The sequence below is a fragment of the Salmo salar genome, chromosome ssa17 (assembly GCF_905237065.1).
Source record: "Salmo salar chromosome ssa17, Ssal_v3.1, whole genome shotgun sequence".
NCBI lineage: Eukaryota > Metazoa > Chordata > Actinopteri > Salmoniformes > Salmonidae > Salmo > Salmo salar.
Window position 1 is genome coordinate 72,055,749 of NC_059458.1, and position 13,969 is coordinate 72,069,717.

Genomic DNA, 13,969 nt, shown 5'->3' on the forward strand with positions numbered 1-13,969 from the left:
AGTCAGGAAGAGAGAGAGGAAAGAAGGCAAGATCCTGGCGTGTGGTGTTGTTGTAATTTGTGACCATTCCGTGCTCTTTGTGTAGTGGTTCAGACAGACAACACTCTGCCTGCTTTTCTGGTTCTATAATGGGAGTGCTTAGTGGCAGGATTCACACACACACACACACACATCAACAGAGTTGTTGGCAGAGATGGCTGAGGAGGCAACAGAGATATGGAGAGTGAGTGTTGTCTGTCATTTCTCTGGCGTGTGTTGTGATTGCCAGCGAGCAGTCACTGTGGAGCTGTGTAATGAATATGGCAACACTCTCTCTATGAAGCACATGTACCAGAGCCACAGTCTAACACGCTTAGACAGACAAAAACAGTCAGTCACACACACACACACACACACACACACACACACACACACACACACACACACACACACACACACACACACACACACACACACACACACACACACACACACACACACACTGAGCAATGCTGTATTTACCTGTGATGACCCTGGTCAGGGGGAATGTGGTGCAGAGACGGCATGTCATATTTACAGATGTAGTGTTTTTGTGAAGTAATCGGTTTATCTTGGGGTCCATGTCTCTTGTTGAGGTATGACTGGGCCGACAGCCCTGTAATTGACTGCGTTTGACTTTCACCTCGCCAATAAATACCGTCGGTCGGCCTGGCGCTGACGTCCCCCATTTTAGGTCCATCAGTGTCACTCTGATGGGGGGCAAAGGGCTTATTTCTTGATTGCGTTCTCTTTTCTTCTCTCTCTGTTTGTGACAACACCAGCACCCCTTCACCCACTCAGTCTTTGCTGTTTTGTTTTCTTTCCACTCATCCTAAATGACAGGGTAGTTCTGATGCAGGCAGCACTGTCTGTCCTCATCCTAAATGACAGGGTAGTTCTGATGCAGGCAACACTCTGTCCTCATCCTAAATGACAGGGTAGTTCTGATGCAGGCAGCACTGTCTGTCTCTCATCCTAAATGACAGGGTAGTTCTGATGCAGGCAGCACTGTCTGTCTGTCATCCTAAATGACAGGGTAGTTTTGATGCAGGCAACACTCTGTCCTCATCCTAAATGACAGGGTAGTTCTGATGCAGGCAACACTCTGTCCTCATCCTAAATGACAGGGTAGTTCTGATGCAGGCAACACTGTCTGTCCTCATCCTAAATGACAGGGTAGTTTTGATGCAGGCTGAACTGTCTGTCTGTCATCCTAAACGACAGGGTAGTTCTGATGCAGGCTGAACTGTCTGTCTGTCATCCTAAATGACAGGGTAGTTCTGATGCAGGCAGCACTGTCTGTCTGTCATCCTAAATGACAGGGTAGTTCTGATGCAGGCTGAACTGTCTGTCTGTCATCCTAAATGACAGGGTAGTTCTGATGCAGGCAGGACTGTCTGTCTGTCATCCTAAATGACAGGGTAGTTCTGATGCAGGCAGCACTGTCTGTCTGTCATCCTAAATGACAGGGTAGTTCTGATGCAGGCAGCACTGTCTGTCCTCATCCTAAATGACAGGGTAGTTCTGATGCAGGCTGAACTGTCTGTCTGTCATCCTAAATGACAGGGTAGTTCTGATGCAGGCAGGACTGTCTGTCTGTCATCCTAAATGACAGGGTAGTTCTGATGCAGGCAGCACTGTCTGTCCTCATCCTAAATGACAGGGTAGTTCTGATGCAGGCTGAACTGTCTGTCTGTCATCCTAAATGACAGGGTAGTTCTGATGCAGGCAGGACTGTCTGTCTGTCATCCTAAATGACAGGGTAGTTCTGATGCAGGCAACACTGTCTGTCTGTCATCCTAAATGACAGGGTAGTTCTGATGCAGGCAGCACTGTCTGTCTGTAAGGCTAGATTCTAGATTACACATTGTCTTTAAAGTGCAGTGTAATGATGGGCTAGGTTTCAGTTTCTCTCTGTGTGTGTGTGTGTGTGTGTGTGTGTGTGTGTGTGTGTGTGTGTGTGTGTGTGTGTGTGTGTGTGTGTGTGTGTGTGTGTGTGTGTGTGTGTGTGTGTGTGTGTGTGTGTGTGTGTGTGTGTGTGTCTGTGTGTGTGTCTCTGTGTGTGTGTGTGTGTCTCTGTGTGTGTGTTCAGTGGGCTGTAATGGCAGTTTGTGCTCTCAGGGGACAGATGAATGAGTATCATGAGGTTGTCTGTCTGTGGGATTCCTTACTCACACACACGTATAACACACACACACACACACACACTCCCTGCCACTAAACTGTCCCCACGACTACACAGGGTTTGAGGAAGAAATGTATATTTTCATCTTCATAGGCAAATGATAATCTGTCAGAAATGTGGGACATGGTAGAATCACGGCTGTGATTGTCAGCTAACTGGATTCTCCTCTCACTCCCCCCTCCCTCTCTTCTCTCTGACTCAGTCACCACTCCACCCAAATTGGGATTTTTATTTGCCGCTTGTGCACACCTCATCTGACACACTGCGCCCTTGTGGCTCTTTCCAGATAGGCTTCCCTCACTGTCGCTTTTTTTCATTCTGTCCTCTTCTCTTCTCCCCCTCGCATTCTATCAGCTCATTCGTTACAAGTGGATTAGATTTTCTCTTTCTATCTATCTCGTTCTCCCTCTTCTCTCCTCCTTAAAGACGAGAACATTAAATCAAATTAGGGTCAATGGTGCAGTGTGTGAGCTAATCCCTCCACACAGAGAGACTTAGGAGATGCTCCTCCTGTTCCCAGATATTATTAAAAGTGAACTGTGAAAAAACAATTTCCCATCAAAGCCCAGAGATTTAGGACCAGGGAGAGCTAGAGAGAGAGAGGGGGAGAGAGAGAGGGGGGGAGAGAGAGAACACATCAGGAAACACCATCAGATACACAGGATAAAACACACTCTCAGTCAGACACACACACCACCAGAGGCTGGTGAGGGGAGGATGGCTCATAATAATGGCTGGAATGGTATCAAACACATGGAAACCAAGGAAACCATGGAAACCATGAGTTTGATGTGTCGGTAACACTTTACTTGACACCCAGTGTCAGGACACGTTATGACATGGTCACAACCATGTCATAATATCTGACGTAACGTGTCATAACCTGTTATAATATGGTCATAACACTCATGACATATTTTGACCTGTTGTGACATATATTGTGTTATTTTATGGCTGGTTATGACACCTACATAAGAGTGTCAAAACCTACCACACAAGGAAAAATATTGAATTACATCATAGCCTAAGTATTTTTGTATTTTTTATTGACCATAGTAAACTATCATTGTAATTGCATAGAAATTGATGTCAGAAATGCACCTACCTCAATGCTCTGTTGCTGATAACTGGGATGAACGCAGAAGGAGATTTCAGGAGCAGGACAAGACATCCTCTTTTTGACAGATGATTGCTATAAAGGCATGTGCGTGATAGGCCTATCTGGCTTATGTGATTATGATGGTCATAATGCTTCTTGACAGTGTCATAAAGTGTATTTTCTACAAGTTATTTAAAATATGATGAATAAAAGATGACTGTAAAGAATTCATTACAACAACAAAGGATTTAAGAAACAAACTTTAAAACTTCTTGGCAGGGAAAAAACTCATTTGAATCATTGTGGGTTTTGACACTCTTATGTAGGTGTTATAACCAGCCATAAAATAACGCAATATATGTCACAACAGGTGTAAATATATTGGTCTTGACAGTGTTATAACCATATTATGACAGGTTATGTCAGCTAATATGACATGGTTATGACTGTGTCATAACGTGTTATAACACTGGGTTTCAAGTAAAGTGTTCCCGATGTGTTTGATACCGATGTGTTTGATACCAGTGTTGCAGACACCTGTTGTCATTCTCTCTGTCTCTGTGTGTTGTCTGTCGCTCACTGCTGATCTCTCTGCTTCCACAGGGCACTTTACAGAAGTTTGTGGACGACCTGTTTGAGACCATCTTCAGCACGGCCCACCGAGGCAGCGCCCTGCCCCTGGCCATCAAGTACATGTTTGACTTCCTGGATGAGCAGGCTGACAAGCACAGCATCCATGATCCGCATGTCAGACACACATGGAAAAGCAACTGGTGAGACACTGGAGACGTCTGGCCTTTCCTGTTTTACTGTGTACTGTGCTAAAACAGGTTAACATTGGAAGTGTACGGCAACCTCCACACACACACACACACACACACACACACATAGGTAGTCAGATACACACACACACACACACGGAAGTTTATCAGAGAGAAGTTAGCACTGCCCTAAATATGTCTCCCCGCTCCACCACCACCTCCATGCCTATGGAATGAACCATGGAGTGTGTGAACAATCTTCATTAAATCCAATGACGAAGAGCTAATCCCACAGGCAACCAATCAGGGCAGCCGGCTCTGACATTACCATGGTTACCGACCGGGACCGAGCCGCCTGTAGTCGCCAGGGCGAGGAAACCAGGGGAGGCTAGGTGAAGGAAGTGGACTCCAAATGAATATCCTCTGATTAATTTAGACCTGTGTCCCCATCCTGAAGGGGTGGCAGGGTTAAATAACCTGGAGTGGATTAGAATGAGGGAGAGAGGAAGAGAGGAGGAGAGGAGGGGGTGGAGGAGAAGAGGAAATGGACTCAGTGGGAGTTAAACACCACGCTAATAACTCATTAGCCCCTGGCCTTCGCCATGGTCCCATCATGCATCACTCAGCTCCGGCCCAAAGGACTATGGGGCTGGGAATTGATTTGTGGGGCAGTCGGCCGGAGGAGAGTGGAGAGAGAGGGGGAAAGAGAGACTATTTACTTCATGGTCCTAATTTGTATCCTTTCCAGTGTCTGCGTTATTGCACCATTTGCAAAAGAGCGTGTTAAGTGTTTTCCAAGAGCTCTGTAGGTCGCTCTTACAATAGACATTAATGGAATCACTCTCGCAAGAGGGGAAACGTTAAAGTCATTTATCATAACACACTGGTAACGCTTACACAACGCTTAGTGCATACTGCTTATTCCACTGTCAGGGTGATGCAGGTCCTCTCTCTGCATGGGGGGCTTTCTGCTTGTTTGTTTGTGAGTGTGTGTGTGTGTGCATGTGAGAAAGTGTGTGTGTGCGTGACTGTCCGTTAATGTGTGCGCACGTGCAGGTGTGTGTGCATGTCTGTCTGTCTTTCTGTCGGTGTGTGCATGTGTATCCACCTCTGAGTCTTACAAAAGACTGCATTCTGTTAGAACAAAACACTGATCCATTCAGAGTGATACTACAACAGGTCCAGTCATCATCACACAGCCCATTAAATACACCCAGCCAGCTCAGAGCACCATGTCCCCTGTTCTACACCAAGCAGTGGAGACCTATCCTTCAAACCAGATGATTAAATACACCCAGCCAGCTCAGAGCACCATGTCCCCTGTTCTACACCAAGCAGTGGTGACCTATCCTTCAAACCAGATTATTAAATACACCCAGCCAGCTCAGAGCACCACGTCCACTGTTCTACACCAAGCAGTGGTGACCTATCCTTCAAACCAGATTATTAAATACACCCAGCCAGCTCAGAGCACCACGTCCCCTGTTCTACACCAAGCAGTGGAGACCTATCCTTCAAACCAGATTATTAAATACACCCAGCCAGCTCAGAGCACCACGTCCCCTGTTCTACACCAAGCAGTGGTGACCTATCCTTCAAACCAGATTATTAAATACACCCAGCCAGCTCAGAGCACCATGTCCCCTGTTCTACACCAAGCAGTGGAGACCTATCCTTCAAACCAGATTATTAAATACACCCAGCCAGCTCAGAGCACCATGTCCCCTGTTCTACACCAAGCAGTGGAGACCTATCCTTCAAACCAGATGATTAAATACACCCAGCCAGCTCAGAGCACCACGTCCCCTGTTCTACACCAAGCAGTGGTGACCTATCCTTCAAACCAGATTATTAAATACACCCAGCCAGCTCAGAGCACCACGTCCCCTGTTCTACACCAAGCAGTGGTGACCTATCCTTCAAACCAGATTATTAAATACACCCAGTCAGCTCAGAGCACCACGTCCCCTGTTCTACACCAAGCAGTGGTGACCTATCCTTCAAACCAGATTATTAAATACACCCAGCCAGCTCAGAGCACCATGTCCCCTGTTCTACACCAAGCAGTGGAGGCCTATCCTTCAAACCAGATTATTAAATACACCCAGCCAGCTCAGAGCACCACGTCCCCTGTTCTACACCAAGCAGTGGTGACCTATCCTTCAAACCAGATTATTAAATACACCCAGCCAGCTCAGAGCACCATGTCCCCTGTTCTACACCAAGCAGTGGAGACCTATCCTTCAAACCAGATTATTAAATACACCCAGCCAGCTCAGAGCACCATGTCCCCTGTTCTACACCAAGCAGTGGTGACCTATCCTTCAAACCAGATGATTAAATACACCCAGCCAGCTCAGAGCACCATGTCCCCTGTTCTACACCAAGCAGTGGTGACCTATCCTTCAAACCAGATGATTAAATACACCCAGCCAGCTCAGAGCACCATGTCCCCTGTTCTACACCAAGCAGTGGTGACCTATCCTTCAAACCAGATTATGAAATACACCCAGCCAGCTCAGAGCACCACGTCCCCTGTTCTACACCAAGCAGTGGAGGCCTATCCTTCAAACCAGATTATTAAATACACCCAGCCAGCTCAGAGCACCACGTCCCCTGTTCTACACGAAGCAGTGGAGACCTATCCTTCAAACCAGATTATTAAATACACCCAGCCAGCTCAGAGCACCATGTCCCCTGTTCTACACCAAGCAGTGGAGACCTATCCTTCAAACCAGATGATTAAATACACCCAGCCAGCTCAGAGCACCATGTCCCCTGTTCTACACCAAGCAGTGGTGACCTATCCTTCAAACCAGATTATTAAATACACCCAGCCAGCTCAGAGCACCATGTCCCCTGTTCTACACCAAGCAGTGGAGGCCTATCCTTCAAACCAGATGATTAAATACACCCAGCCAGCTCAGAGCACCATGTCCCCTGTTCTACACCAAGCAGTAGAGACCTATCCTTCAAACCAGATGATTAAATACACCCAGCCAGCTCAGAGCACCATGTCCCCTGTTCTACACCAAGCAGTGGAGACCTATCCTTCAAACCAGATTATTAAATACACCCAGCCAGCTCAGAGCACCATGTCCCCTGTTCTACACCAAGCAGTGGTGACCTATCCTTCAAACCAGATTATTAAATACACCCAGCCAGCTCAGAGCACCATGTCCCCTGTTCTACACCAAGCAGTGGAGACCTATCCTTCAAACCAGATTATTAAATACACCCAGCCAGCTCAGAGCACCATGTCCCCTGTTCTACACCAAGCAGTGGTGACCTATCCTTCAAACCAGATGATTAAATACACCCAGCCAGCTCAGAGCACCATGTCCCCTGTTCTACACCAAGCAGTGGTGGCCTATCCTTCAAACCAGATGATTAAATACACCCAGCCAGCTCAGAGCACCATGTCCCCTGTTCTACACCAAGCAGTGGTGACCTATCCTTCAAACCAGATTATTAAATACACCCAGCCAGCTCAGAGCACCATGTCCCCTGTTCTACACCAAGCAGTGGAGACCTATCCTTCAAACCAGTTTATTAAATACACCCAGCCAGCTCAGAGCACCATGTCCCCTGTTCTACACCAAGCAGTGGAGACCTATCCTTCAAACCAAATTATTAAATACACCCAGCCAGCTCAGAGCACCACGTCCCCTGTTCTACACCAAGCAGTGGAGACCTATCCTTCAAACCAGATTATTAAATACACCCAGCCAGCTCAGATCACCATGTCCCCTGTTCTACACCAAGCAGTGGTGACCTATCCTTCAAACCAGATTATTCTCTGCCCTGTGTAATTCTCCAGCAGTAGAGATAGATTGAAATAATCCATCCTAACCTGAGATTGAAATTGAGAGACACACAGCTGTGTGCGTTTTCCAAGAAACAATCCTGTCATTGTCATGTCTCTGGATGAGAGTCTAGACCTTTTTCTGTGCTGCAGTTATTCATAGATATGTAGACCATGTTAGTAGACTGAATTAATGTGAGGCGTAGGTATAATAGTTCCTCATTAAGGCAGTTTTTATTTGTTTAGGGGTCGATAATAGTCTATTTTCCTGTCAGCCATATTGTTTGATTCCCAGAAGCAGGCTGGTACAGGAAGAGCCTCAGACAGACCTTTCATCATCACTCAGTCCAGTGCATGGTTGACTGTGTATTATCCACCATGGTTGACTGTGTGATCATCCACCATAGTTGACTGTGTATTATCCACCATAGTTGACTGTGTGATCATCCACCATAGTTGACTGTGTATTATCCACCATGGTTGACTGTGTGATCATCCACCATAGTTGACTGTGTGATCATCCACCATAGTTGACTGTGTGATCATCCACCATGGTTGACTGTGTGATCATCCACCATGGTTGACTGTGTATTATCCACCATGGTTGACTGTGTGATCATCCACCATAGTTGACTGTGTAATTATCCACCATGGTTGACTGTGTATTATCCACCATGGTTGACTGTGTATTATCCACCATAGTTGACTGTGTGATCATCCACCATGGTTGACTGTGTGATCATCCACCATGGTTGACTGTGTGATCATTCACCATGGTTGACTGTGTAATAGCATAGAAGGCTAGTGGGAAAAGCTATAGGAGGACGGGCTCATTATAATAGCTGGAATGGAATACATGGAACGGTACCAAACACATCAACCACATGGAAACCACATGTTTGACTCCATGGATTCCATTCCAGCCATTACAATGAGCCCATCCTCCTATAGCTCCTCCCACCTGCCTCCTCTGTCCCCCAGCATATGACCTTTACTTGCCCTCCTCATTACTAATGGTTTGAGAGAGAGTTTGTGGGGTTTGTGGGGTGTGTGTGTATGTGTGTTCATGCATTGTGCATCTGTTTTAATACCTGTGTGAGTACATGCCTTTCTGCATCAGTTTGTGTGTGTGTGTGTTTATTTGTGTGTGTGTGTGTTGTGTTTGTGTGTTTGAGTCAGACTCCTAGAGCTCCTCCAGATGGTATCTTTTGGATTAGCAGTCAGTGTGTCGACATCTCCCTCTCATCCTCTTTCTTCAGTGTGTGTGTGTGTGTGTCCCTTCAGCAAGCAGTGTTTTAATTACCAGCTTCTAGAGCAGACTGGCACACACATGCCCACATTGCACAGCACACACAACTCATCTGTGTCCTTAATCACATAAACCCACCACACTCTCCCAATGACAGCAGCAGACAGGAAGGAAGACACATCCCTCTGAAGGTTGACAACAGTCTGGAGATGTTACAGTGATATTACACTATATAGACATTAGATTCTATTTCTACCCAGCCTGAAATATAGGCTACAGTATGAGTACCAGAACCATGGATCAGTATAGATCCAAGATTACACTGTTGTTTGATTTGATTTGTGGGTATTGGGTCAATATATACCCTTAATCCGTCCTCTCTCTATGGAAACCCAGGGATTAGTCCTACTGATGTTAGCTAGGCCAACACTCACTAGCCATGACAATGACCATAATTCATTTTATTTTAAGTGCTTTTCAAGATGCCCAAAGTCACTTTAAGGTGATTGGATGGTAATGGCACCACACAGAGACTGATCCTTCACCCCAAAATGCCAAACAAAAACCATTGACCTCAAAGTTCAACAACCCATACAACTCCATGCACAATGACAACTCCCAACTGCCCAACAAAAATGTATAATAACATTTACTGGAAAAACCATAGGAGTTGGCAAGACCGCACAAACAGATCTGGGACCTGGCTAAACACTCACTAGTCCTGGACAATACTATGTAGTGTAGTGCCTCAGTGCTGTACTCTCACCTTCCCTGAGTAAAAGGGTTGTTCCTGTCTGACTGACCGTTGACAGTTCACAGAGCCACATTCAGTATCTGATTGAAGACTTTAGCTTCATCTCTGTAAAGAAAAAAAGCAGTGTCATAACTGCGTTCAAACATCTGTAAAATATGTCAGAAGATGTCATTTCCAAGGGGACAGTTGCTCTCCACATACCCCAATGTGTTTGGACTCATTGGATATGTTATTTCAGATCAAACATCCAAAACAATGAAACGTCCCCCACAGACAACAATCAATGTAAAGCTGCACAATGATCAAATACCACTTGGACAGAACTCAGATCTTCATTCATACCCATGCCAGTCTAGCCTGGGCTTCGATCCTGGACACCACAGTATGAATAACATGCTTTACAGTTTGGGGAAAAGTTAGGTTGTACGGAGGTATTGGCAGAACAGTTGCCACAATGCAAACACAGCTCTCTATCGTCTCCTAGCGATAGTTTGTCAGATAAACCTGTATTGTGTCACATTCACTGAAATGTAAATATCATTATGGACCTGTCCCAGAGATGGAAGGTGTGCAGAGACTCTTTAAATCTGACCTTTCCCCTCGGAAACCATCTAGACCTTAACCTAGTACTGGCCAGCTGCGCCAGATTGACGACAATCAAGACTTGCATCACGGCGGTGTTAATATCCTTTGATCCGTCCGCTAATCCCAGAAGATTCGTCCAGATTAATTCAGAGTCATAATGCCAAGGTTTCCCTCGCCAAATCCTCTTTTGTTAGGTGGTACAGCTGAATGATTTACAGCAGGTTGGGGGGTAGGACATGTCGGGAGAGGGGTTATTCAAATGATTCCGTGTTTTTTTTTCTCTCTCCTCCCTGATGTTGCACACACAGTCGGTCCATCCTCTAGACTGCAGTGTCTTGCCGGTTTGGCTTTTGCCGCATCATCCAAAACCATGCTGCCCAGTTAATGAGAGAGAGAGAGAGAGAAGGAAGGAAATACAAGCAATTCTCAGTCCTGCCTTTATACCACCTGATCTGTAACACACACTTACACCTGTGCTACCTCTCTCCATTCGTTCCAAGGCCAACAAATAAACAGACTTGTGTTTTGATTATTCTAGACAGGCATGGAATGGGCCGCATGTCTAAACAAGGCAATATGAACAGTGTTGGTGTGAAGCCCCCAGACACAGCTGGAAACCATGAAGCCCTGGCATTGCCTGCTTTTAAGATTAGGGCTTTATTAAATCGCGCAAACATCAAATAGAAGGTATCAGCAACAAGCCGTGTACTAGATTGCAAAGTGAATTGGTCCTCATTCCCTTCTGCCACTGAATGTGTTAGCTCAGACCGACCACATCCACTGGCTGGCTTTAACCAATGTGAGCTGTTGTATGTTCAGGGATGTAATCTGCTTGGATTTGGATTTGAACAAGGATTGTTATTTAATCTAAATGTAGAAAATCACCTTGATGTCTTCTGTTTCATTTGTTGTGTTCTATCACAGAGAAGCATTCCTAGAAATGTACCTGGTGTATGTTATGGTAATAGACTCTGTCCCCTGTAAGGCCAGGGTGTTGTGTTTACATTATGTCTCCTCTATAGCCCACCTCTGAGGTTCTGACGTTCCAGGATGACATGATATTCCCTAACTCTCTCTGTCTCTCCTCTATAGCCCACCTCTGAGGTTCTGACGTTCCAGGATGACATGATATTCCCTAACTCTCTCTGTCTCTCCTCTATAGCCCACCTCTGAGGTTCTGACGTTCCAGGATGACATGATATTCCCTAACTCTCTCTGTCTCTCCTCTATAGCCCACCTCTGAGGTTCTGACGTTCCAGGATGACATGATATTCCCTAACTCTCTCTGTCTCTCCTCTATAGCCCACCTCTGAGGTTCTGACGTTCCAGGATGACATGATATTCCCTAACTCTCTCTGTCTCTCCTCTATAGCCCACCTCTGAGGTTCTGACGTTCCAGGATGACATGATATTCCCTAACTCTCTCTGTCTCTCCTCTATAGCCCACCTCTGAGGTTCTGGCGTTCCAGGATGACATGATATTCCCTAACTCTCTCTGTCTCTCCTCTATAGCCCACCTCTGAGGTTCTGACGTTCCAGGATGACATGATATTCCCTAACTCTCTCTGTCTCTCCTCTATAGCCTACCTCTGAGGTTCTGGGTGAATGTGATCAAGAACCCCCAGTTTGTGTTCGACATCCACAAGAGCAGCATCACGGATGCCTGTCTGTCTGTGGTGGCCCAGACCTTCATGGACTCCTGCTCTACCTCAGAACACCGCCTGGGCAAGGACTCCCCCTCCAACAAGCTGCTCTACGCCAAGGACATTCCCAGTTACAAGAGCTGGGTGGAGAGGTGAGAGGATGATGGGATGGGTGTGAGTTTGTGAGGTGGGGGGTGGTTTGGGGAGTTTGTGTACTGTGCGTGTGTGTGTGTGTGTGTGTGTGTGTGTGTGTGTGTGTGTGTGTGTGTGTGTGTATACAGCATGTCTTTCTCTCTTTGCCAGTTTCTATATAAACCTACATGTGAGTGTAACATGAGAGGACAGTGCAACATGTGGTTCTGTCGTCCTATAGATGTGTGCCAGCCATTTTGTCCATCCCTGATAGACTGTAGTCTGGCCCTTGTCTCATAAGTACACACAGTGGGGCTGTCGTGTTGTGATCCCTGGTCCATGGATGAGACTCCAAATGAAAAGCCACTGGGAATGGATGGCAGTGCCTCCTAATGCTGGAGAGGTAGAGGGGAGACAGGCACAGACAGACAGACAGGCACAGACAGAGAGGCACAGACAGAGAGGCACAGACAGAGAGGCACAGACAGAGAGCCACAGACAGAGAGCCACAGACAGAGAGCCACAGACAGAGAGCCACAGACAGAGAGCCACAGAAGACAGAGAGCCACAGAAGACAGAGAGCCACAGAGACAGAGAGCCACAGACAGAGAGCCACAGACAGAGAGCCACAGACAGAGAGCCACAGACAGAGAGCCACAGACAGAGAGCCACAGACAGAGAGCCACAGACAGAGAGCCACAGACAGAGAGCCACAGTGAGTTCTCTGTCCTGCCCAGGTACAACCATGTGTGTGAGCAGTTAGCAGATTACCGCTGCACAGCAGTAGTGGTGGTCATTTGTCCAAATTAGAGTTGTATTCCATTTATTTGGTCAGTGGTAGAGTGCTGAGTAAAAGATGGGGCTTGTGTTAGTGCTCAGCGCTAGCCGCAGGACAGGGATATGCTGTATGTGGTGCTTAGATGACTGGAACCCAACGAGGAGTTTTGTCTAGAACCGTATTCATCAGGCTGAGATATACAGTGTATGTGTATATGTGTGCGTGTAAGCATGTGCTTGTGTGTTTTATATTAACGGTGCATGATCTATATGATCAAGTCTCCAGCCACCCCAGTCATAGACTGTTCTCTCTGCTACCGCACGGCAAGTGGTACCGGAGCGCCATGTCGAGGTCCAAGAGGCTTCTAAACAGCTTCTACCCCCAAGCCATAAGACTCCTGAACAGCTAATCAAAGTGCTACCCAGACCCCACTTTTACGCTGCTGCTACTCTGTTTATCATCTATGCATAGTCACTTTAACTCTACCTACATGTACATATTACCTCAATTACCTTGACTAGGCACTACAGAGTGCCCCCGCACATTGAATCTGTACCGGCACCCCCTGTATATAGTCTCGCTTGTTATGTGATGAATACAATTTGATTTGATTTGCTCTTATAGTTACTCCCAGTGATATATAGATGGGTTATATTATTGTTACTCCCAGTGATATATAGATGGGTTATATTATAGTTACTCCCAGTGATATATAGATGGGTTATATTATTGTTACTCCCAGTGATATATAGATGGGTTATATTATTGTTACTCCCAGTGATATATAGATGGGTTATATTATTGTTACTCCCAGTGATATATAGATGGGTTATATTATAGTTACTCCCAGTGATATATAGATGGGTTATATTATAGTTACTCCCAGTGATATATAGATGGGTTATATTATTGTTACTCCCAGTGATATATAGATGGGTTATATTATTGTTACTCCCAGTG

General features: G+C 46.1%; 1 protein-coding gene across 2 annotated transcripts in view; it reads left to right on the plus strand.

The window, feature by feature from the left end:
* The window catches only part of LOC106576477 (plexin-A4), a 643,097-nt gene that overhangs the window by 615,785 nt on the left and 13,343 nt on the right, over positions 1-13,969 (plus strand). For both annotated transcript variants that reach the window (XM_045700071.1, XM_045700072.1), the window contains exons 29-30: positions 3,906-4,075; positions 12,039-12,251. In XM_045700071.1, the coding sequence (XP_045556027.1) occupies positions 3,906-4,075; positions 12,039-12,251 (383 nt within the window). The remainder of the gene's footprint in view (positions 1-3,905; positions 4,076-12,038; positions 12,252-13,969) is intronic.